This window comes from Lissotriton vulgaris, chromosome 3_2 (genome assembly GCF_964263255.1).
Source record: "Lissotriton vulgaris chromosome 3_2, aLisVul1.2, whole genome shotgun sequence".
Lineage (NCBI taxonomy): Eukaryota > Metazoa > Chordata > Amphibia > Caudata > Salamandridae > Lissotriton > Lissotriton vulgaris.
This window is the reverse complement of record NC_141690.1, coordinates 204,554,891-204,579,736: the sequence shown is the minus strand read 5'-3', so window position 1 is coordinate 204,579,736 and position 24,846 is coordinate 204,554,891. Positions and strand designations below refer to the sequence as shown.

At 48.5% G+C, this 24,846-nt stretch overlaps 1 protein-coding gene across 4 annotated transcripts in view; it reads left to right on the top strand.

The window, feature by feature from the left end:
- TACC3 (transforming acidic coiled-coil containing protein 3) overlaps positions 1-24,846 on the top strand; it is a 534,052-nt gene that overhangs the window by 496,904 nt on the left and 12,302 nt on the right. For all 4 annotated transcript variants that reach the window (XM_086964227.1, XM_086964225.1, XM_086964226.1 and 1 more), the window contains exons 14-15: positions 2,700-2,806; positions 17,299-17,419. In XM_086964227.1, the coding sequence (XP_086820353.1) occupies positions 2,700-2,806; positions 17,299-17,419 (228 nt within the window). The remainder of the gene's footprint in view (positions 1-2,699; positions 2,807-17,298; positions 17,420-24,846) is intronic.

Sequence of the window (24,846 nt, the reverse complement as noted above, 5' to 3'; positions counted from 1 at the left end):
TGTAGTTCGTATATATACAGCATGACTAGATGGTGTTTGTACGTACTTAGGCATCAAATATGATTACTGCCTCTGCTTCTTTGTGGTTCACATACTGAACAATTGGGTCTCATCTCAAGAATGCTAATGAGTGATAATTGAGAAATCCTGTTATGATTAATCTTTATTCGAATACCATGTACAAATGAGCTTGATAGACTAAATTCCACCACAAATAACGATGGGTGAATATACCATTGGTAATATCACACTTTCTCAAAAAATTATTCCATACATATGGCGCCATCTAAATACTGGAAATCACAAGAACTCAGGCATAGACCAGAGAAGGGAACAAGAGGCAAATAGGGCTTTAGAAGTAGGTCAGCCTCCAATTAAATCATATATCACAAAAATAGACCACTTCTAGAAAAATAACCAAGTAAATGTGGATTGCCCAGCAATACTAGGGCATCTCACAAAAAGTGATGGACTGGCATCACACACCACCAGGTGTCATGCTTCATCATCTGCCAGTCCTCGCCCTCCAGAAACCCCGTTTGGTGGAGGACGGGCATACACCTGACGACAGGGATGCACTTTCTAAAGTGAGTGGGGGCCCTAAAGGAATAGTGAGTTAAAAAGCCATCAAGAATTCCCCCGTGTAACTTTATTTAGTAAGGGAACCATGTGGGGTTAAAACCAAAGGTGCGGTGAACAAGAAAACAATCATTCAATCACCGCTATGTGAATTTTCAAGAGGTCAACATGTTTCAGCCATAGTATCCCAAAGGTACATGGCTTTCGTCAGGACCAAATAAGGGGCTCCAGTCTTACCCTACTGTATAGGTAATGCCACTCTGTGGATATGACCTATAATCATTCTCCATTATAGAGGTCCAGTGACCCAGAGGGTGGGAGCAAATAGTCCCATGGGAGGCGAGGGTTCTGGGGGTACCCCGTAGTCCCACCCGTGCATGTGGGGCGATTCCCCGTCGGATCACCTAAGTAGTACCGCTCTCAACTCCTCCCCGGTGACCGGCACGGGTGTGACTACGGGGTACCCCCAGAACCCTCGCCTCCCATGGGGCTATTTGCTCCCACCCTCTGGGTCACTGGACCTCTATAATGGAGAATGATTATAGGTCATATCCACAGAGTTCACCGCACCTTTGGTTTTAACCCCACATGGTTCCCTTAAAGTTACACGGGGGAATTCTTGATGGCTTTTTAACTCACTATTCCTTTAGGGCCCCCACTCACTTTAGAAAGTGCATCCCTGTCGTCAGGTGTATGCCCGTCCTCCACCAAACGGGGTTTCTGGAGGGCGAGGACTGGCAGATGATGAAGCATGACACCTGGTGGTGTGGAGTGTGTGATGCCAGTCCATCACTTTTTGTGAGATGCCCTAGTAGTGCTGGGCAATCCACATTTACTTGGTTATTTTTCTAGAAGTGGTCTATTTTTGTGATATATGCCATCTAAATACTAAAAAGGAAATGAGTTGATTAATTTCCGGCGAATATAACCCTACTGTCCATAACAGGCTTCACTATAACCTTGATAAAATCACTCTGAAGAATTTATGCTCCCAATACTGAAAAATGGCAACAGCCATTGATGTAGCATTACCATTTTGAATATAAGATGTATGTGGTGTAGTTTTTAGAATTTCAAATTCATAAGACGTTTATCTATATTGTACGTAAAACTTTACAATTAGTGTACGTTCGTAAAATGTTAATTAAGGCGATTTGATCCATTACATGAAGGTAATGTGTTCACCAGTAATCTTCCCTAAGATATGGTGTACAGTTATTGTGAACGCTGAATCTAAAAACTTTTACTGATAAATAGGACTGTTGTCGTTTGAGATTATACATTCCGGTTTCATGCAAATAGACCTACTCTAAATATACTATGTTCTTCACATTGACTAATATTTTGAAGTCTGTTAGGCATCCATGTTGTATTTGTTCACTACTGTTTTCTTGAGGCTTTTTAACTTTATATAAAATATTTGTGTATATTTTGTTTTGTAGGTCCATAGTTTGCAGCCCCTTTAAAATGTGTAACAAAAAATGTAAAAATCTTTTTTCTGCAGAGGATTGTGCCATAATATGAATTTGTAACTCATGTTTATCACAGGATTTTAATTGTTTATTCACTTCTATAAATGTTTCTGCTCTTTAAAAAAATATTGTTATACTTGTCAATATCGTCCATAGCCCTCAAACGTTCCTACATGTTAAGGGATGCACATTTTGACTGTTTTTAACTTTGAACTACATGTTTTGGAATCTATTCGATAGCGATGTGGTCATCATTGAAATCTAGTGATTGAGTTCATTTTATTCTAAAATGAAATGTGTTTCTGCTGATTAACAGAGTTTTCTCTTGCAGCTACATACAGTTGGAATTGAATGGATATAAATATATATGACTGACAATGGTGTTGCAGTTTTCTTTCAAACTAAACTGCTATCGTAGTTTTTAGACCTTGTATGACTTGATTGAATTGCAGCATTTATATATTACATGCCATGTTGTGTTTAACCACAGATGTGTGGTTATCGTATTATTATGGGACGCAGCACGTAGCAGTATGTTCTATGAAGTGTGAGATACAGCTGCTCCGTTCATGCATGTAACATTGTATTGTCAAATGAGGTTAGTGTCTTGCTTTGCTATTTAGTAAAACCTCTGTAACTTCTCTGTAGAATGAAGAAGCTTTGAAGAAATGCGTTGAGAATTATGCTAATAAGGTTCAGAAGGAAGAGCAGCGGTATCAAGCACTTAAGGCACATGCAGAAGAAAAAATAAATAAGTGAGTATTTTCAGAACAAATTAACTATTTTGCAAACCCCAGGATGTTTGAATGCATTCAATACAGCCAAGGAGTTAAATGGTTTGTGTCTTAAAACATTAGACCGTATCCTTGGTTCCTGTATCTGAAAGAAACAGGTTAGTATTAGATTCCTTACCTTAGAATATCCCCAGGCGTCAGTCTGTAACCGGAAACCTTTGTGTAGCAGTACCATTGTGAGTCGGTAGGCGTAGTCTGCGGCTCCGCGTCCGTCGTCGGCGCCGGGATGCTGCCCCCGGAGTACTTGGATGCCGCCCTCGCACGCTGACGTCAGTTTTTTTCCGCACCAGCAAGCGCCGATCCGGAAAAAGTATTACCCACAGTCAATTTTTTACTAACTTTTTCGATCCTTTTTGATCATATTTCGAAGTTTGTCGACTCAGACGGTGCCGGTAGGGATGCCCGGGTTCAAACCCTGCGTCGATTGTTGCCGACTGATGTCGGTTACCGACTCCCATCGCCGGTGCTTTCACTGTCTGGCCCTACCACGACCACAAGTCCTGCTCCGACTGCCAGGCCCTGACGTCTAAAGCTAGACTGGAGCGGTCCCGCAAGCGACTCCAGCTCCGGCAGTCCGCCCCGCGCCGCTCGAGGTCCCGTTCCGCAAGGAGGTCTAGGGACCAGTCGCGGCGCCAGAGTAACCACAGTTCCGGGAGTCGTCATCAGTCTTCAAGCTCGAAGTCCGCAGGTAAGAGGCACAAGAAGTCAGAGGCGACATCTCTTTTGACTCCCCCTGACGCTCGCGCGACGCAGCTGGGGGGGTTCAGGCGACACCGCCCGCGGCTCCACCAGAGCCGCAGGCGTCGTGGCCTGCTCCATACCCACCGGTCCCTGGGCAGAACGCAACGCCGGAGGAGATCGAGGCCTTCCTCATGGCCATGAGGTCGCTCACTCCTCCGTCTGGTTCCGCAGCGCATTCAGGCCAAGCGGCCCCGACTGGGTCCCCCCGTGGGCCGGGTGCTTCGGCCCTGGCACTGTTGGGTGCTTTGGCCTCTGCGCCATCGGCGACTTCGGCCCTGAACCCGCAGGGCCGCTCCGGCTCCGGATCCGTGTCGTCGCCAGTCGACCTCACTACTTCGCTGGTGCCGGCTCCCAGGTGTCTCCCCCGACGCTGTCGCCGTCCCCGGTTCTAACCTCGATTCGGGTGCAGCGGCGCTGCTCGGTGCCGTATTCAACGCCGCTTGGAGATTTCTACTTCTACGAGCCGGCCCCATCTTTGAACCGGAGTACCAGGTGATGGGTGGCGAGGAAGATTGGGAGGGGACCGATGACCCGCTGGCACGTGAGTGTCTGTCTTCTCAGGACTGGACAGGTGAGCTTGGGGAGGCCAGTGGTCTGGACACTTCGCCAGACACTGGTTTTGTCTCCCCTCCTACCGTGGCTACGGGGGAGGGGGCTATAGTGTGGTGCTGACGCGGGCTGCCAAGGCTTTGGGCTTCCTCACTGAGGTCCTTAAACCGCAGGCAAGCTCGGCTGAGCCTCTGCTGCCTTTTAATGAGGCCTTGTCAGACGTTCTTCTGAGCACTTGGTCCAAGCACGCTACAGGTCCGCCTGTAGATAGGAAAGTGGCCAGGCGCCACCGCCCGGCTCCGGGCGACCACTGCTTTCTTTCCACCCACCCCACCCCGAGAGCCTGGTCATCCAAGCCTCTAACTCCCAGACCGCATTCCCGACGGCTCCACCCGATCGGGAATCCAAGAGGTATGAGCAATTTGGGAAAAAGGTATTCTCCTCCCTGAGTTTGGGGTTGCGGGACACGGTCGCGAACGTGCTGCGACAATGTTCGGAGGAGTTTAGTCCGGAGGAGGCCCGGACTAAACTCGCCCAAGCCCTTGCGGAGGGTCGGGATGCGGCACGGTATTCCATCCGGTGTGGGCTGGATACCACGGACTCACTGGGCAGAGCGATGGCAACGACTGTGGCGATTAGTCACCACACCTGGTTGAGGTCCAAAACACCCTTATGGACATGCCGTTTGATTGCCGTTGACTCTTAGGCGACAAGGCAGACCATGCGCTTGAGCGCTTTAAGGACTCCAGGGCTACGGCCAAGCTCTTGTGCCTCTCGGCCACGCATCAGCAAACTGCTGCCTTTTGCTCCTTTCGTGGCCAAGGATGAGGCGCCCCCACACGTCCTGCCAGCCACCGGCCGCAGACTACCATCCAGCGCGGTGGCGGATGTGAAAACCGCTGTGGCGGGATTCGGGGACAACGGCGAGGCCAGTCCACACCTGCCCCTGCATCATCCGCCTCAAAACCCTCCTAGTCCGAGCTTTCAGGCCCATGTGACGCCAGTGAGGGGCAGGATTCGCCATCACCATCTCCACTAACGCACTGTCACATCGGACAGGTGGGTGCTGCAAATCGTCCTAAGGGGCTACTTCCCCCCCTTCGAGGTGTCCCCTCCAGCCATGCCACCGCAATACCACCGCGTGTCAGGGGATCACTTGAAACTTCTACAAGATGAAGTTACGGCCCTTTGGCCAAGGGGGCCATCGAGCGCGTTCCTGGGCCAGAAGTAGGGTGCGGTTGTTACTTTCTGGTACCCAAGAAGGGCAAAGGGGGCCTACGCCCTATCGTGGACCTGCGGAACGTCAACGGCTTCCTCCGGAAGGAGAAGTTCAAGATGCCGACACTGGCTCAGGTCTTAGCTGCTCTGGACCCGGGAGACTGGATGTTAGCGTTGGACTTGCAGGACGCTTTTTTTCTTATCCCCGTCCTGCCGGCCAACCGGCATTACCTGCGATTCACGGTAGGCCACGAGCACTTTTTACCGTGCTCCCCTTCGATCTTACCAGCGCCCCACGGGTGTTCATGAAAGTGATGGCGGTGGTCGCAGCTCATCTGCGCAGGTTAGGGGTTTCAGTCTTCCCCTACCTAGACGACTGGTTGTTGAAGGCGGGCTCGCCCCAGATAGTCGTCAGCCACCTCCAGCCTACGGCCGACCTCCTGCACCTGCTGGGGTTCTCTATCAATGTGCTGAAGTCACACCTGTGTCCCTCTTCATTGGAGCCGGTTCTAGCCTCTGCACAGCTTCAGGTTTATCCTCCCTAACAGCGGGTTCGGGATATTCAGGCTCTGTTTACAATCTTTCAGCCGTTATCCCGAGTCTCGGTCAGGTTGATGCTGCGGCTTCTGGCCTCCTGAATCCTTCTTGTGCATCACGCCAGGTGGCGGATGCGGGCTATGCAGTGGGACCTGAAGTTTCAGTGGGCCCAGCATCAGGGCAACTTGTCCGACCATGTCTTGATCTCGGAGGGCACTGCAAGACAGTTGCAGTGGTGGCTCACGGACCCCGATTGGGTCAGCGGCCGTCCCTCTCCCTACCCCAACCGGAGCACGTAGTTGTGAAGGACACGTCCCTCCAGGGCTGGGGGGGCCACATGGGAGAGGCGTAGATCAGAGGCCTCTGCTCTCCAGCGGAGTCCCGGCTCCACATCAACCTTCTGGAGCTGCGGGCGATCCGGCTTGCACTGAAGTCATTCCTCCCCTCTGTCCGGGGTAGTGTAGTGCAGGTGTTAACAGACAACACCTCCGCCATGTGGTACTGCAACAAACATGGCGGGGTGGGGTCGTGGACCCATTGCCAGGAGGCTCTGCGTCTCTGACAGTGGCTGGAACATCATGGCGTGACCCTGGTGGTTCAACACCTGGCAGGTTTCCTGAACGCCAGGGCGGACGAACTCAGCCGTCTGTGCATGATGGATCATGAATGGCGTCTGAACTCGGACGTGGGGCAAGGCCTCTATCAGCAGTGGGGAGAGCCTTTGTTAGATCTATTCGCAACAGAAGAGAACGCGCAATGTCAGCAGTTCTGCACGTTGGAATTTCTAAGGCGACACTCGCTCGGAGACGCTTTTCGTTGCGAGTGGAGCTGCGGTCTGTTGTACGCCTTTCCGCCTATACCACTTCTGCCCAGAGTGCTGAAGATCAAACGCGACCTGGCCCAAGTTATCCTTGTGGCTCTGGACTGGGCACGAAGATACTGGTATCCCGAGCTACTCAGCATGTCTGTCGATTACCCGATTAGTCTGCCTCTACAGGAGGACCTTCTGTCGCAGCAGCAGGGGACGGTCCTCCACCCGAACCTGTCCAGTCTCCACCTCCATGCTTTGAGATTGAACGGCGACAGTTGAGGCCATTTGACTTGCTTCCTGAAGTTTGTAATGTGATTCTGGCAGCCAGGTGTCCCTCCACAAAGTCTGTATACGCCTGCAGGTTGAACAGATTTGTGGCATGGTGCACAGCAAAGGCTGTGGATCCACTCTCTGTCCCCCTTTGAGGTTCTCATCTTCCTCCTTTCTTTTGCCCAGCAGGGCTGTGCTCTGGGCACTATCAAGGGCTACTTTTCTGGCCTTTCCGCCGCCTTAAGGCTACCTGATCAGCCTTCTTTGTTCAATTCCCCGATTGTAAATAGGTTCCTGAAGGGCATCACTCATATGTTCCCCCTGTTCCTTTCGTGATGCCCCAGTGGGACTTGAACCTGGTTCTGACTTACCTGATGTGCGCTCCTTTTGAGTCACTTCATAACTGCCCTCTCCGTCTTCTTACGCTTAAGACTGCTTTCATGATTGCCATCACCTCTGCCAGGAGAGTGAGTGAGCTCCAGGCTCTTTCCTCCAAGTCTCCTTTCCTTTCTGGCCATCCGGACAAGGTTGAGTTGCGGACAAGACCCTCTTTCCTGCCCAAGGTAGTCACAGACTTCCACATCGGGCAGTCCATCACCTTGCCCACCTTCTTTCCGCCTCCGCGTCCCTCTAAAGAGGAAGAGTGGCTCCACCGTCAGGACCCAAAATACTATCCGGATCGAAACTGCCAGTTCCGGGTGGATGACCAACTCTTTGTTGGTTACGTGGGCGCTAAAACGGATGGGCGGTGCACAAACGGACCATCTCTAGGTTGGTCGTGTTGTGCATCAAGGCCATGCTACTCTTAAGCTAAGAAGGAGCCTCCTGTTGGGCTGAGGGCCCATTCCACTCGGGCCACGGTGGCTACTACTGCCCTGGACCGGGGAGTCCCCTTGCAGGACATCTGTCAGGCAGCTACGCGGGCCTCGCTGCACACGTTCGCAAGACACTACTGCCTGGACAGTCAAGTCCGGAGGGATGGCTTCTTTGGCCGTTCCGTCCTCCAGGACTTTCTGGGGTGATTATTGGTTCGCAGACCCACCAGGTTGGTATTGCTGGGGTATCTATTCTAAGGTAAGGAATGTAATACTAACCTGTTTCTTTCAGATGCACGGTAATGATATATCTGTAAGAAACAGTAGTTAGTATTAGATTCCTTATCGCCCCACCCATCCTCCCCATTCTGCGAACCGATATCTAGGGTTAAGGTCATCCCCTTTCAGGGCCCTAGTTTTATGGCTACAGTGTTGGTTTTTATCATGGCTCTGCGTTTCTGGCGCGGAAAAGCTGTGAATAAGAACTGACGTCAGCGCGCGAGGGGGGTGTCTAAGTACTCCGGCGACGTCATCCCGGCACCAACGACTGACGCGGAGCCGCAGACGACTCCTACCGATGCGCAAGGGTACTGCTACAAAAAAGTTTCCGGATCCAGTATGAGGCCTGGGGATATTCTAAGGTAAGGAATACTAACTACTGTTTCTTACAGATATATCGTTACCGAAGGTAAGTAACTTGTGCATTAGTTCCCTTCTATTACATACCTTAGCTATTGCTATGTGACTTCAAACTAGCTTACTGTAAAATGCTGCCTGTTGTCCCTTACATCCTGGTCTTGGTGCAGTTGGTAGTTACTTGGCACTTCTGAGTAATTTTTCTCCTGTGACCCAGGGCTCTTGATACTATTGCACTGTTCATTTGCTACTAAATATATAAATTTGGTTCTTAATTTTCCATGGTGTAGCATAGATGAGCAGACTGTGCTTTGTTTTGGAGGTGATGTGGGTTTAAAACTCCGCATAGCACTCATGCTTAAAGTTAACTGTCTAATGAGAGAGCTGTTCTTTTAAGTTTCATAGGTCTTGTTTTTCAACAGTAGTACAGTTGAATACCACAAAAAAAATCACTTTGCACTTTCTGGAGTCGAGCCACTGCAGAAAACATGCCTTAGAATGACTGGGGTCTATGGGAAATGCTAAGCTGCTGGGCGAGAAGCACATGCCCATGTTACTCTGTAAGACTTCTCATAACTGTCTCCTACTTGTGTCAATGTTCCCAGTTGCACTAAATGCAGTAAAAAATATGTATCTATTAGCTATATTTCTCCCCTTTTCTCCTACTTTGTCAATAGCCCTGATTGCAGTGTGGCAAATATGTGCGCTTGATCCCCAATATCACGTTTGCAAAACTTAATTATAGCACTTTCCAACTTTGGCTGGCCTCCCTGATGATGAAAATATATTACCTATCTGATTGAAAGTAATCCTCAGAACAGTTAATCACCATTGCAGAATCCGCGTTTGCCTATTTGAGCATCTGGCTAACATGGTTTGTCATTGAGTCAGCAAATTGTTACAAGACAATAAACTGAAGCAGCTTCTAATGTGTTGATTATACTTCAGTGGAACATAGATATACAATTACCATAAACCAGGAGCCCCATCTATAAAAACTGGTAAAATGTGTTGTGCTGCCAGTTGCCCTTCAGAGAAACCTCATTAATAGTCGCAAGTACGCAATTGCCCCGCATGTGGGATCAAAGTATATTTTATTTAAAAAATATTTAGATTTTTGTCCAGGCTGATCAGTAAAAAAGGTGCAGTTTAAATAAATTGCCTTTGCAACCTGTTAATGGACTAAAATTAACCAACTTTAATTTACTCTTTCTAGGTCGCGCCTATAGTTGCTGCGCACATGCGCAGCTCGCTCGGTGACATTTATTGTCAAGGAGGAGTTTGAGAGAAGGGCTTGAAGCCCTGCCCCTTATTTCCATTGGCTTTAGTCACCATTTATGGTAAATGGGGGGCTGCCATTGGAAATAAGCTTTCTGTGTTGCCTCCCTTTCGCTTTGTGGGCCGGATCACCCGGACTGACTCCTCTGCTTTCCGTGTGTCGCAAATGTTTTTCTTATCTTTACGAGGCGTCACGTGTACTGCATGCTCCGGGCTTCCTGCAACTACTCTGCCTTGATGCCTTCACGCCTAGAGCACGCGCCAGTCGACTCTGTAATTGGTTGGCGACTCTTGTTTTCATTGTCCACACGCTGTCTCCTCCTCGCCGCGCCTTAGCCTTGCCTCCTCTGGTTTCTTGTTTGCTTTTGCAGGCTTATTGCGACCCCCAGCCCTTATGTTTCAGGGCCTGTGTAAACACGCTGGCTGACCCTCCTGTGCCTGCCCTTGAGGCGCTGCACCTGGAGCGCCCCCTGTCAGCGGGGTTATGGTGCAGCACCTCCAGGCTGGGGAGTAGAGACAAACGAACATTCTGTGTGGAAGGCGATTGGGGGTGTAAGGCTTTGCTATACAGTACCATTAGCAAAGCAAATGGCTTGAACTTAATCAAAGGCGAGACCTATTGCATTTTCAATGCTTTATTTTAAGTAGTCAATTAAACCAAATCGTCAAATTTTGCAAATGGTGACTAGAAACCTTTCACCAACCACCTTTGTAGTATTTGAAGGAGAGGAATAACAATGTTAGCAGGCTGCCATAGACACAAGCATAAACTTGCTTCATGTCTTTAAGGACCTCCCCTTTCTTCTGGTTTTCCATCATGCTCCAAAAGTGATAGGTCAGTTCTTTTCCAGATCCTTGTAACAGGGTACTAAAGCAGTAAGCTGGACTTTGTCTTTATTCTCTCTGTAAAGCTTTTCAAGTTGTTTTCACTAGGCAAACCTAAGGGCTAGGAGAGCTACAGGCTTTTTGTGACCGTATATTACCTGTAACAAGAAGTCCCTGTTAGACACCTATGACGTTTGCATAGTGTAAGTGCAAGTTTTGGTGGATGCTGACACAACGCTAGATGTGATTGAAGCTCCCAGGACCTGAACTGTCATATCCTACATAGGATGTCAGGAAAATAGATAGATTCTGAAAAGATCAGTACTGAAGGAATCTGTTCATATTACCTTTTTTAGGTTCATGCAAGGAAGACCACTTTGCACAAGACAAATATATAACAAGCATTTACAATGCAACGGTCTTGCCTTTGCAAAACTTAGAGCTATTGGCATTGTAAATGACAAACTTTTTATTTATGTGTTGGTTTTGAAAACAGATATTTAAATGGCATTGTCATTTACAATGCCTATAGCTTAATCTCGCCCAAATGCGAGACCTATTGCATTTGCAATGCAATAGGTCGCGTATTTACGCAAGTTTGAGCTATTGACATTGCAAATAACAATGCCAAAACCAAATCATAATAAAAGGTCTCTCACGCTGCTGTCTCTCTCACGCTGCTGTCTCTCCCTAGAACACACACGCTGCTGTCTCTCACACTGCTGTCTACTGCGGTCACATTTCACTGGTCAGCAGGCTCAGTGCAGACACATTGTCCATTCCACAGCGAGGAATCAGCCGTCCTAACAAGAAGGATCCAATTCAATGATGCTCACTTTGACCCCAGACGGTTGAAAGAACGAGGGGGCCGAGGGAGTTTTGATATCCATCAAACGTCACTTCCGGCTCTAACTAGCGTTCACTCAGAGAATGCACTGGCTCTGTATCCACGGATCTGGCCTCGTGGGGCCCTGCGAACAGAATTAAATGCTGCTAAACATCTGTACACACGACAGGAACAAAAGGCGGTGTGCACGTACCAATACGCTCACCGGATCGAGAGAGAGAGAGAGAGAGAGAGAGAGAGAGAGAGAGAGAGAGAGGGGGACAGTGCCTCTGTCTGAGGTCCATTTTGCAGTTTGAGGGATAGCAGCGATGCCCTTCAAATCTGGTTAACACAACTTAGAGCACTACTACTAAAGCGTGTGGCAAGGTGATCTGTTTAACACGAGCGAGAGCAGGGCTATGATGGACTTGAACCTGTGCAACGTGAGGTATAGCTCTGCTGTTTGTGATTCTGCAGAGAGGATGAGAGCAGGCAACACCAACATGAACCAGCACGGACAGGCGAGTGAGCACTAACGACAATCCAAGAGTGGAGAAGCCACTGCCCTGCCTTGTCCACACTGAGCTTTCACTCCGCATTTGACACTTAACTTCCAGGCCCGCCCGCCCGCTGCGCTTGAGTGGGGGCCTCTCCAAAGGGGAGCCCCCATACCGGCGCTGGCACACTCCTCCCAACCGTGTCCTCTGCACTTTAAACAAGTCCCCTGGCAGGCAAAGTAGGCTTCTACAAGGAGCTGGTTATTCGGAGGAGGGCTTGCCTAACCCCTGGGAAAGGAAATACACACGGGAGATCTTGAGGAGAGTCCCAGGCAGGAAACCCAAACCAAGGGTCTTAAAACTACACACGATCTGTGAGCACCAGAAGAAGATTAGGTCTGTGGAGTACAGTAAACTTATGATGTGGGCTAATAGCCAGAGCTGACGACTTTGAAACTAGGGAACCGGGTTCGAGTCTGGCGTGGGGTCAACTCCTGTGATTCTGGGCAAATCACTTAATCTCCCTGTGCCTGCAAAAAATGACTGTGTATTTGTGTAATGTAACTGGTGTTCATTTAAAGCGCTCCAATACCTTTGGGTCGAATTTGCGCTATGTAAAAAACAGAAAACAGCAAAAATATGGCGTAATTCATGTCAGCCATGAATACAAGAGGGTCCCAGGCACACCGCGTGTCCCTCAATCTACAATAAGGCAACCTCTCCTGTTTCTTAATTAAGTGCAGTCGAAGCACCATGCACACTTTCATAACCACCCCTTGCTGCAGCCGTCCTTGTCGCCCCATCCCTTTGTCTTTCACACCCACACCACTCCAGCCACAAGCAGCCTGGTCACACCCAAGGGCCCTATCACCTTTGCCCTTTTTCACACCCAGGCCCGCAGAACACCCACCTTTACCCACATCTGCTTCCTCCAGGCCTAGCCCCAACCACACCACACATCCCTTCACACACTGAGATCACATCCTGCTGACACACTCAAATATGCTTCCGGGCACTGTTGAACTAGCCCCTGCGTGTTCCCTCTACCCCACACCTGCCTTGCACCCCACCCCACCTCATCCCAAACACTCCACAACTTGCTCATCCGCAACCCCACCCCTTCCTTCCAGTCAACCACCCGGCCCTGCACCCCTCGTGTCAGAAGGCGAGTGGGCTGTGGGGTGAACACAAGGTGTGCTGCGGGAGACAGGGCTCTGTCCCAGCCGACCAGAGCCCACGGCACAGCGGAGCCCGGCCTAAAACTCCCTGGGCGCCGACTCACCGGCCCTTAGCTGCCTGGCAGTCCTCGTTGCAGTCCTCCTAATCTGGGACAATGCATGCAGCGCAGCGGAAAGCTGCCCCCGGAGCGGGGGGCGCCTCCATGCCAATCCCAGGCTTCCCGCGGGCACCGCACGCTGCCAGGCGCGGAGCGGCGCACACGGACGCAGGAAGGCGGTGCAGTCATGAGCCTGAAGAAAGGAAACAACGCAAACTACGAGACAAGCCCCGCAGCAGGAGCGGGTGGGGCTCTCCCGCTCAGTCTCGGTGGAGGCGCCACCCCTGCTCTGTCGCCACATGGGGGCCCCTTTAGATAAGACCATTGAACTAACACACCTGAAGATGATTTGTTTAAGAAAAGTCCATGAGTTGAGCACAATGTCATCAGTGATAAGGAACCGCCTGCAACTTACAGAATAGAGCAACATGTAAATGTTAGGCTGGGCAAACACTAGGTTGAGGGACAGAATCGGGGTTCGAGATATGGTTGGGGCAAAGATTACGATTTATGTCTGGGTTAAGGGCGAGGGTAGACAGGTTATCAACTCACACCAGCATCTGGTCAAACCTTCAAACAAATGCCTCAAGTCCCCCAGCGTGAATGTTCACAGCACGCGCGGACGAAAGAGCTCATCAAACATCCCAACCCAACCTGCTGCTCTTCAGAAAGCAACTCAAGGCTCGTCTTGCCCTCACTGCCATCCCCAGCCCCCCAAAACCAATAATTACACCAGCCTAGGTCTTGCTCTGTGTGGAGACTCGCAAACCCAGATATTATTAGTGATATACTGCTTTGTTTAAGATCAGTCTGGAACAGAGCAACAGGTCGGGCGGGCTGGGCGGAGGAGGCACAGACTTACCCAGGGGGGCAGCTCCGCTGTGGAGATGCAGAGCTTCACCGACTTCTCCTCATTCTCCAGAAAGGCCAAGGGCCCGCGAGAGCCGGGAGCCCTTGGCCAGCTTGTTCTTCGGGCGCCATCTTTGGAGGAATGGCAAAAACAAACCTTGGCGGAAAAAAAATAACATCCGCCCACCGCCGCAATGACTATCGCAAGGGGGGTGGAGAGGGAAAAAATGTACGGAACGCCCACGAATCACCCCGGACAATGACGGTCGCCTCTCTTCCAATGGCTGGCCTCCATTTATGGAGCTAGCCAATGGAAGAGAGAGGCGGGACAAAGCCACATACACTGTTCTCAAAAGATTTCGCCTGCGCGAACGCTGTTGCGAAGCGGATCGCCAGGCGAAACCTAAAAACTGACGATTCAGCCCTGAAGAAGTCCTGGATGGGATGAAATGTGATGGCTAAGGCAACAGAGAAATGTTTTTTTAGAGAAGATTAAGAATAAAGAAAATGTTTTAAAGAAACTCATCCCAACAAGTCCTTATATTATGTGGTCTTGTTTGAATTGATCTGGAAGCATATTGCTTGATTTATTTGCATGTGGTTGATATAATTAAATGATATTTTGAGTGCTGGGTCATATATATATATACATATAGTGTAAAGCTTTGCATACTGTGCTTTCCAGAAGACCATTGGCCTGAAGACTGCAGCTACTGCCAGAAAGTGATTTGGAGAATCAAGTAGGGCAGACAGAAAAGCAGGCTCCAAGGCCTGCAGGAAAGACTCCAGGAGACTCCTTCAGGAAGGTCTGAGGAACGAGGAGATCGTGAGCCTTTATCCACAGCTCTTTAAGGACACTTTGAGGGTTAGAACCAGAAAGACCACCAGAGAAACAGTTCCTGTTATATATATCACTGTTTAGGATGTTGAAGACTGGTGCTGTACCTGTATGGATGCTGTAATTAAAAAAGACTTATTAGCACCATTGGATGTAGAAAACCCCAAGTGTTTGCCATTGAGACCCCAGACATCCCGTTTGTCAACACCATATGGTCTCATGCAGTCGAGACTGTTTAATGTTGACTCTACTATGTTAAGGCTCTGGGGCCAATCGTGTTCCCCCACCATCTTTGAAGATGATAATCCGAAAGGTCTCAATGTCTGACTTCCACTCAAAGAAAACTGTTAAAGCTTTCTTTAAAGTGGTACCTCTCACCGCTATTTTGGAGTATTCAAAGATCCACTCCCTCTCTCTTGATCAGTGTTGCAGATAATTGATCTAGTCAGTTGCTGCTGAGATCAGTCTCCCCATGCTTTTCCCCATCACCTCCAACTTTTCCAGTGCCTTTGACTTCCTCACATCTTCTAAAATCCTTTCTCAGCAGTTTCCTTCTAAAGCTTTCAAGCAGAAGAGCTCTTTCAGGAGGATAATATCACATTTTTAAGTCTTTCTTGAAAACCAGATCTCCTTCCAGGTCTTTAAATAGTCCAGTAGGTTCAATCGTTCTCATGGTTGTTTTCTCTGACCCACTCCTTCCTGGACATCTGTTTGGACCACTCCCCCAGTGATTTTTCCCATACATAGTCATTCTCCTCTTGCTTGTGACACTCGAGTAGATTACTTAATGATAAGGAGGCGCTTTTCAGAGGAGCGTTGAAACTTAATATTCGAATGCCTTTTCCTCCAACATCAACCTATGACTTGAGATCCTGCATCACGGTGCTACTTGAAGTAGACCTTTTATGTGACTGGCCCTTTGCTTTCTGAAGCTTGTAGTGCATTTTTTCATGACTCTGCTGTGTTGAGACTTTGAAAGATTGCATGCAACCAGATCAAATTCCTTTTTTCCTTACAACATACTCTCTCAGATGCGATCATTGTTCCAGCAGCCGGAACATGTTATTCTGTAGCGTCTTCCTCTTGACAAGTAGAGCAAGCAGATGAACTTAACTGACCGGAATAGATGCAGCACTATAGTTATCGCAGTAATTGCTAGTGTCACTTTATTGCTTGGGGCGATACGACAGGCAAGGCAAGAGTTCCAAGTAGTCCTGGTAAGGAATGATTGTCTCAAACCATTTAAACATTACCTATTTCTAGGTAATGGGACCACCGTTTCAACATATACCTAAGCCAACCTTAACGTTTTTGATTCGAAAGGCCTCCTTTGACAGCTTTTTACCTCTGCGTGCTACTTTCTTACACTGTACAGATTCTGTGCAGAGTGGTGATGGGAACTTGCTGTCTGAAGCCTTCATCGCCATCAGAAAGAGCCCTTCACAGTTTAGTTGGGAAGAGTGTAAAGATTCCATGTAGGCAAAAAAATGCGAAGCAATTTGATAGTCTGTTCCCAAACTTTGGTCCTGTTGGAACTCCTCTTCCTACGAAAAAACGAATCCATCTCAAAGTGGGGTGTCTTGTATTGTATTATGCTACAATTTTTCAAATAAATCTCTGGTAGTCCCAAAGCGCAGTCAGTAAGGAGTAAGTTTGTTACACTGGCTCTATTGAGGAGTGTTTCGGTTTGATATTTGTAAGATTGTGACATAAAGTTATATGCGCTTGTTTAGAAGTCCTTGTCTTGATCAGGGATTCACAGGTAGCACAGGACTTCTTGAGCAATCTAGTTAGTTGATGGATGTGGTTTTGCTCTTGTCTGCCACGTCCAGTGGGATGTGCTTGCCGTTATATTAAGTGCTTATAACTGTTAATGGAGATCACCTGGAATAGAGCTAGGATTACTCTTCCTTCTCCTCCTTGTGGCCTTCATTAATAATGAGCACTCCTAAAAAAAAAAAAAAAAAACACAACAGGATATAATGTCTGTTTTTAAATGCCAAGATATAAATCTAGATACGCGTTTAGTTGCCTGTCGACAATCTAGTGCTCATTTTGTATTATTTAAAAAAAATCCGCCAATTTTAAGACCACAGAGGCACTCATTAGAATAGTAATCTGAAAACTTTTTTTTTGTTATAAACTGAAGTAGATTAATAGTGTAATCTACAATCTGCCTCTGCAGAACTAGATACCAGATCCTGGTAACTTATGCACCTGTTCTTTCCTTTCCTGCATTTAATTATCTGCCACCTGCTGTGAACTGTTTTTATAAACAATCCAACGTAGTTTGCATTTTCTTTAAAATGAGTCTAGGTAGTGTCCATTAAGGAAATATTTCATAATGCTGAGCTTAACCTTTTAGCTGTAGATTAGTCTCTACACAAATATGGACTTGCAGGTAAGTCGCCACTCCATGGATTACTTGTGCACTTTTATGAAAAATTCTTTGCATGTCAAGGTTTATGAAATACATTTTACTTTTAGGGCCAATGAAGAAATTGCACAAGTACGGAGCAAGTCAAAGTCTGAAGCTGCAGCTTTTCAAGCTACTATGCGCAAGGAGCAAATGCGGATTCAGTCACTAGAGCAAGCTCTTGAACAAAAGGTGAGTTAATCTGGGATTGCAATTTATTTTTAGGTTTTTTGCCCAAGTGTATTTTCTTTTTATGTTCTACAGACTTGGCCCAACCCTCCATTAATGACATATTTACTGCCTTGCTTGACGGCTAGCTGACTGGAAAAGGCACTTAGTTAAGCTATGAAATATTTAATGCTAGAATAAGTTGATTCATCAATCTAGGAACCATGGATAGTCAGTCAATTTTAGCTCAAATGTACATTTACTGCAAAATTGTATAAAAACAGCCATAATCCATTGCCAAACTGCTGCATGTGACCCATGCTATGGGCCTTTGAGCAGTGCTTCAACTGTCCTCCTAGGATCCATCTGCTAGACTTTCTGTGCGTATTTGCCTAACACCAACAATCCTCTGAACTCTGCTGTTATCTGATGCAAATTCGTTTTTGGCCAGTCTAAACGAAATCTGTTCTACATTGAGACAATATGCACTTTAGTACTGATTAGCAGTTCTAAAGTGCCCGGAGTCTTAAAACCAACGAAAAATGGGCCCAAAGCAGGAGGCCAAAAAGCATAAATCTAGAGATAAACCGGCTACAAAATTCCAGGTCTCTGGATTAAAGAAAGGTAAGGCAGTACAGAAAGGGGCCTTGCCAAGATGAATAGTCCGATGCATTATATTCTGTTGTGCTCTTCACAAAAAGCCACTTCCCTGAAGGCCTGTAAACTCATATCACCTGGGCCAAGACAGCTATGACACAATCATTAGAGGGAATGCCTGTTTTAGACTTCTGCTAGGTTGTTTCTTTACTGCCAGGTGTAACTAGAGGGTCATTTTGTCCACTTGAGCCTGCAAGGCTTTCTGGGCTAAGCTCACTCCCACAGACATTAGGCCTTTGGTAGATATTGCTATTGTATCTAATTTAAGGTGTGAAAACTGCAGTTCCAAGTATCCAGCAGACGAAAAAAGTTCTTGATCTTTGACCATGCTTTTTCAGGTCAATACTGTATATTTCTCGCTGCCCTTCTACCTCAACATTCTAAAGAGTGCACCAATGTTTAAAGTTAGGTTTTGGAACACTGTCACCTGCAAGGTGTTGTGATCTGTGCCTGAGGGTGTAGAAGATTAAGAAACTGATGCACATGAGTGGTGCTTATATGCAGCTCTGCTCAATCATTTCCATTACGATACTGAGTCACCATGGAGTCACATGGTGCCACTTATCTAGTTGTGGTAAAATTGCTGAGAATTCTGTGGATTTAGTCTGGCGCCTGGGAATATCCTTAACCTTTTCCATGCTCATGACAAGCTGAGCTCGTCATGGGCCGTGGAACGCTTCGGTGCGGGGAGAATTCCCCTGCTGTTCTGAGCGTTCCACGGGAGCCAATGCACCTGTGACGAGCTGAGCTCGTCATGAGCACAGGAGCACTGTAGCTCATGACGAGCTCAGCTAGTCATGAGCATGTGGGCGATGTGCGCGCCCCCAGCACAGCGGGGGGATTACTCCCGCAGCGAAGGGATTAAGGTGGAGAATCTGCAGTTGGGGTATTCATCAGAAGGAGCATTGTTGAAGATAATGTTACTTGTATTTGTGTATAGCTAGCCGGAGTCAGTTTCACGTTTCCAGAAATTAAGTAAGTCTGTATTCAGGCAAAGATTTTTGATTCAGATTTGTCAGGAAAGAATCTAAAGCTGCAGGTTCTTCGAATAGGACTACATTTTTCATGCATTCTTCTGAAACTCGCTTGGCCAGTGAATGAGGAAGATTGAGATCTCTATTTTTCCTTATTGATAGAAAGGATTTCAGTTGTTTGAAAGTATTTTATTAGTAATCTTCTGAATTTCCGGTTCTGATGGCTATTTCTAACCGCCTATTACTCCCTTGTGAATATCCTTAGGCGCCAGTCTGGGTCTGGAAGCTCAAAAGCAGTGCTTCTGCTCGGATGTATGACGTTACAACGCAGGCTATTACAACGCCTGCCTTTACAACGCGGTTTTTACATCGCATACCTTTACAACGCATAGCGCTTAGAGGTGCTGGATAGTGAAAAGTTTAATTTTCTATTCCAACTCCAGTCCCCGTGGACACTAGGGAAGGTGTTGGATAGAAAATTAAACTTATTCCCTATCATAGAGCGCCCCCCAGCGCAATGCGTTGTAATGGTTTGCGTTGTTATGACCGCTTTGTAATGGTAGTGCGTTGCAAAAGTTTCGTTGTAAAGGTTGTTCACCCTTCTGCTCACCTGAAGGTGCCACTCCATGTTGATGCTGTTTCCCTCGGAAAGTGACAAAATGAGCCACTTATAGATGCCACCTCTGCTTGCTGCAGTCGGCTCCTTTTCGTGCCTTTGAGATCTGCTCTTTCATCACAATGTGAATGCCGTTTTCTTCCACTTTTTCCAGTGTGCAAGGACATATCACTCTGTAAAATGACCTAGTTTAAACCTTGTAAGGAGTACTGCAAACAAAGGTCTGTGACGGATTCTCACTAGGTGTACCTTTGGTACTAGAGTTTGACTCGTCACCTAGGCTGATAAAACATGCGTCCATCCAAGAATAAAAAGATCTATGTGGGCGTTCCACTAGAATGCTCAATACCGGTTTCACCTAGAGTCAGTAAAGAATGCACTCCAGAGTTGTTGCTTCAACAGAATTTCTTTAGTCTTAGTCTTCGGTTCAGTCAAAGAAAGGTTGGAAGCCAAAGCAAGATTCAGCCCCTTCCTGCCACTCTTGCTCTCCAGAGAAGGCGTCGGGGCATCACCGTGCTCTAGGTCTTGCTCCATCCATGGTCCATCTGCTATTTTGCAACCGGTAGAAGTCTTTCGGTAAACCATGCACATGTCACAGGTCCTCATGCCAGCCCAAGGCCACAGTTCTCCTGTCAAGCTTGCCTGCAGTCTGCTACCCTCTTCTGACAGTCTGCCTGCTGCCTCTGTTTATGACTCTTCTGCTTGTTCGTTCTCCGTTTTGCCTTTTCTGCTTGTTTCCTCAGCAAAGTGGTAGTCCCTATAGCAGCCAGGCAGGCTAATGTATTCTGGTGCAATATGTAGAGCCAGCAGCGTCTGATTAAAAGTCCATGCTTTGTTTAAAATCATTGGGCCAACGCCCATGTACTTATACATTGCACAGCACCTCCTTTCAAACCCGACCCTGGCTTCTGATATCAGTTAGGGGGTAGGTTAGCCCTTTGTGGGAGGACAGGACAAGGCCTATAGATATGTACGCGCACTCTGCCTCCCTCTCTCCCAGGCAAGAAGATACTCTGTATGCAGACGTAACATGTTGCACCAAAACCTCCCTGTGTATTGACTGTCAGGACAGCATGCACACTACCTACCTTTCCTCGACTTGGTTTAGAGTCCGGCTTGCAAGGACAGTTATAACTACAGAGAAATGCCCACTTTCTAAAAGATCTCTTGACTGGGGGAGAATGTTTGAATCATTCAGCATGCCGTCTGTTATTTGTTGCAGTTACACTGGGGTCCCTTGCTCCCTGTGCCACTGGATTCAAGATAGCCTACTGATGAGGGATGACATACCCCGAAACCGGTCCCAGGATGCTTGTTTCCGGTCAAGGGAAGACCTGACTTGGCAGTACGGGCTTTACTGTTCCCATGAGGAATTGGGTCAAGACTGATTTGCATATGGCTGGGTCCCAACTGTGGTGGCATAGTGGGCAAAAGAGTGATGGATTTAACCCAGATCTTTTGACTGGGGGAGAATGTTTGAATCATTCAGCATTCAGTCCATCTAGCAAGCAAGCAAGATAGCCGCCGAGTAGGAGCTCTTGGTAAGGGCTCCAGTGCTGGGGATCCCATTTTTTGGTTTTTATCCCAGTTAGCTCCGAGCTGCACCGTCTTGAGCAAAACTACACAAAAGTAACTGGATTTACAAGCAACTGGATCTGAACAAGTAACTGGATTTGCTTACCTGCCTGGACGAAACCTGCTGAGGATCCCCGACCTGCCTGGAGGCTGAGATTCGCAGGAGAAGACAGTCACCCCCACCTTCCTCTTCGGACCCTGGGCTCCCCCTGGCCAGTTTGCGGAACACGATACGGATGCCTGCTGCCTAGAGCCCACTGTGGACGACTGGTGGACCGAGCGGAGTCAGTGGTTGCCTACGAGTCGAGCTGTGGCGGTCCACCGGAGGTGCCTGACCCGCCTGTAAGCCCCACCGCTAGCGCCGGTCATCGCTGAAGTGGACCCGGACCAGGATCCCTGCTGGTGCCTGAAGTACGACGGAAACCACTGCAGAATGGTCCTACCCGCCTGTAATCATGCCGAGACCCCCGGTGTCCCGCTCACGCTGGGAGCTGTGCACTCTGTCCCGCCCGCTGAGCTCTGTGCCTGGCTGCTCGCTCCGGGACTGATTCCTGCGCATCACGACGACACTAGAGGAAATAGGCGCCCCGCGATCGTGGAAGCAGATGAGAGGCAGAGCGGACTAAGAGAGAAGGCGAGCGAGGGCGACCCCACCCGTTGAGCTCTGCGCCTGGCTGTTCGCTCTGGGTTGAATCCTGTGCACCACGGCGACACCCGAGGAAATAAGCGCCCTGCAGCCAAGGTGAGCTCGGCGTCCCCGCCCCCCCCCCCCTTGTCCCCGCCCCAAGTGTCCCCGCTTCCCTCCAACCCCCCCCCCCCCCCCCCAATCCATCCCGCGATCGTGGAAGCACAAGAGAGGCAGAGAGCAGACTGACCGAGCGAGGGCGACCCCCACCCCCGCAGAGACTCCAATGAGAACGAGGAACACTCACTCGCGTCTCGCTCTCTGCCGGATGCCCCCCCCCCCCCAATAAAGGAGACGTGGAAATTGAGGCTGCCCGCTTCTGCACAGGCGATCTGGGCAGGGGATCTACAGGAAAGGGGAACAGGCAATCGGGAAACACACAACAACGTCCATCGAGGCGGGTGGGGATGCAGCTCAGCTGCTGTGCACGAGCATCAACCTGCTTTGTCGATGCACAATGCAGCGGTGTACATCCTGGCTAGACCATCGATAAAGGCAAAGTGCTGCTGTCAACATCGACGTTCTTGTTGAGCAGAATCTACAACAAGGTATTTATTTTACTCCACTCGCCTGTACACACTTTAAAAAACGTCCTTTGTTCAAAATGGCTGGGGTCATAAAACTGTAGCAATAAATCCTCTCCTGTACCTCTGATGCCCACGAGGCTCCTCAACTTAACCCCTCCACACTAGACCACTGAAATAGAGGTAAGACTCCATCCAAGCAAGCTAGGAACTGGGCCTGCTCAAATGGAAACTGAAACGGCCCTTCCCTGCTCACAAAGCAACAACAACAAACAAAGGACTACCATCTCTATCTCCACTATTGGGCGGCCATTTTAGACTGGTCTCTCTCTCTTTGGCGGCCATCATGGACTAGTCTTTGTCACTATATGGCCATACCCTAAGAACTAGCCTCTTCAGACTAATCTCAACTACCGAGTGTGCCTTTTACTGCAGTATTATACTTCTACTTATATTTAATGCACCGATCGCTACCTCATATATTTCTGGTTGCTCACTAGTGTCATTTTTGACTCATGTAGCTTTTTGTTTGCACCTTTATTTTGTTCTAGTATATCATCTTTGATTCGTGTAGCTTTTTGTTTGCACCTATATTTTGTTCTAGTATATCATTATTACTATACTTCTACTTGTATACTGTACATTTTTATAAGCTGCACTCATCTCACTTTTTATTATTGTATTGCACTGATTGCTACCTCATATATCTTTGAACATTTTTTGTAAGCTGCACCCATTTCACTTTGTACTCCTGGATTGCACCAATTGCTACCTCTTATATTTTGGTTATGCTGGTTGCTCACTAGTGTCACTTTTGGTCCATGTAACTTACTGTTTGCATTTGTCTTTTGCACATGTGTATCACGATAGTTCATCCTCCCATCCTCCCATACCCACCTAAACCACCACCCCAACATGGATCCCATCGGCAAGCACACGTATAAAATCAACTACCCATCCTCACTCACCAAGAAAGCTGCTAAACGCTTTAAACACAACTTCCTGAGGTCCCACCCTGAAACCCCCTTTGCCGACACCTACTTCTCACCGGTCAATGGATCCCTGAACACCGATATCATCTTCCACACCACATGCAGAGCTCAATGGAGAAAAGCGTTCCTCACCTTACTCACAGTCTCCACCACCAGGAAATCCGCACATGCCCTAACTCTCTCCATCATACCATCCCAACTCTTCCCAGGTAGAGCCACGATTACTATCGACAATAACGGGATTGTCCTATCTCAATCCACAGACAGGAACCTGGACAACCTGTTGCCCACTTTCAAAGGCCACCTCTCCAATCCGCGGATCGACACTCTTATCTCCTCCAGTCCTTCCACCCCAGACCTCACAGCTCCCATCACCCACAACCCTTCTAACCTAGCTCAGCACCAGGTAACTACTACACACTCCTCACTTAGAGACACACCTACCACCCCTGACTTCTCAGCTCCCACCCACAACCCTTGTATCCCAGTTCAGCACCAGGTAGCTACCACACACGCCTCAAACACAGACACAGATCTCTCCCCCTCATACACCACTCGCACCAACCCGCGGACCTCCACGCATACCATTAACACTCCTCTCACCCCTGACATCACAGCTCCCACCCACAACACATCTAACCTAGTCCAGCGCCAGAACGACACGCACGACAAATCCCACCCTTTATCCCCTCCCATTCTTAGCCCCCACTTCCCTCTAACTAACTATGCAAAACACACCTCCTCTCTTAATTTAACTCCCCCTCCCCACAACAGGACCATCTCCAATCCCATCTCCCCCCCCCCCACTCTCAGCCCCCACTACCCTTCCTGCACCCCCACCACTACTAACATACACACATCCTCCACTCATACCACCAACCTCCTCCCTACCTCAGCCAAACCCCTTCCACCCAAACACTCTCTCCTCCCTAACACCATCCCGTACACTAACACAACAGAGCCCTGCATAAACACCAGTCCACTCCCCCTCCTGCACGCTAATTCCCTGGTCAGCATTCACCTTTGATTCCCACCCTCACCTCCAACACCTACCCCACGCTGGATAAGATTATGGCCTCCCTCATCCAGATCAAAGAAGACATGCACATCATCAAAGAACTACTCTCCACACACCCCATACACCCCTCACCCACCTCCACCTCCCCTCGCAACATGTCTCCTACCCTTCCTGCTGAGACTATCACTCAACACTCCCCACACCGGATGTCAATCCCTGTTCGCAATCGCAACAACCACCCTCGTCGCCCCTGCAACCCCTCAACCACATCCACCTCCCCTCCCAACATGTCCCCCACCCTTCTGGGTGACTCTCTCACTACTCCCCACACTGGACTTCAATCCCTGCTCGCAATCGCAACAACCGTCCTTGTCGCCCTTGCAACCCTCCCAAAGTAACACTTCTACCAC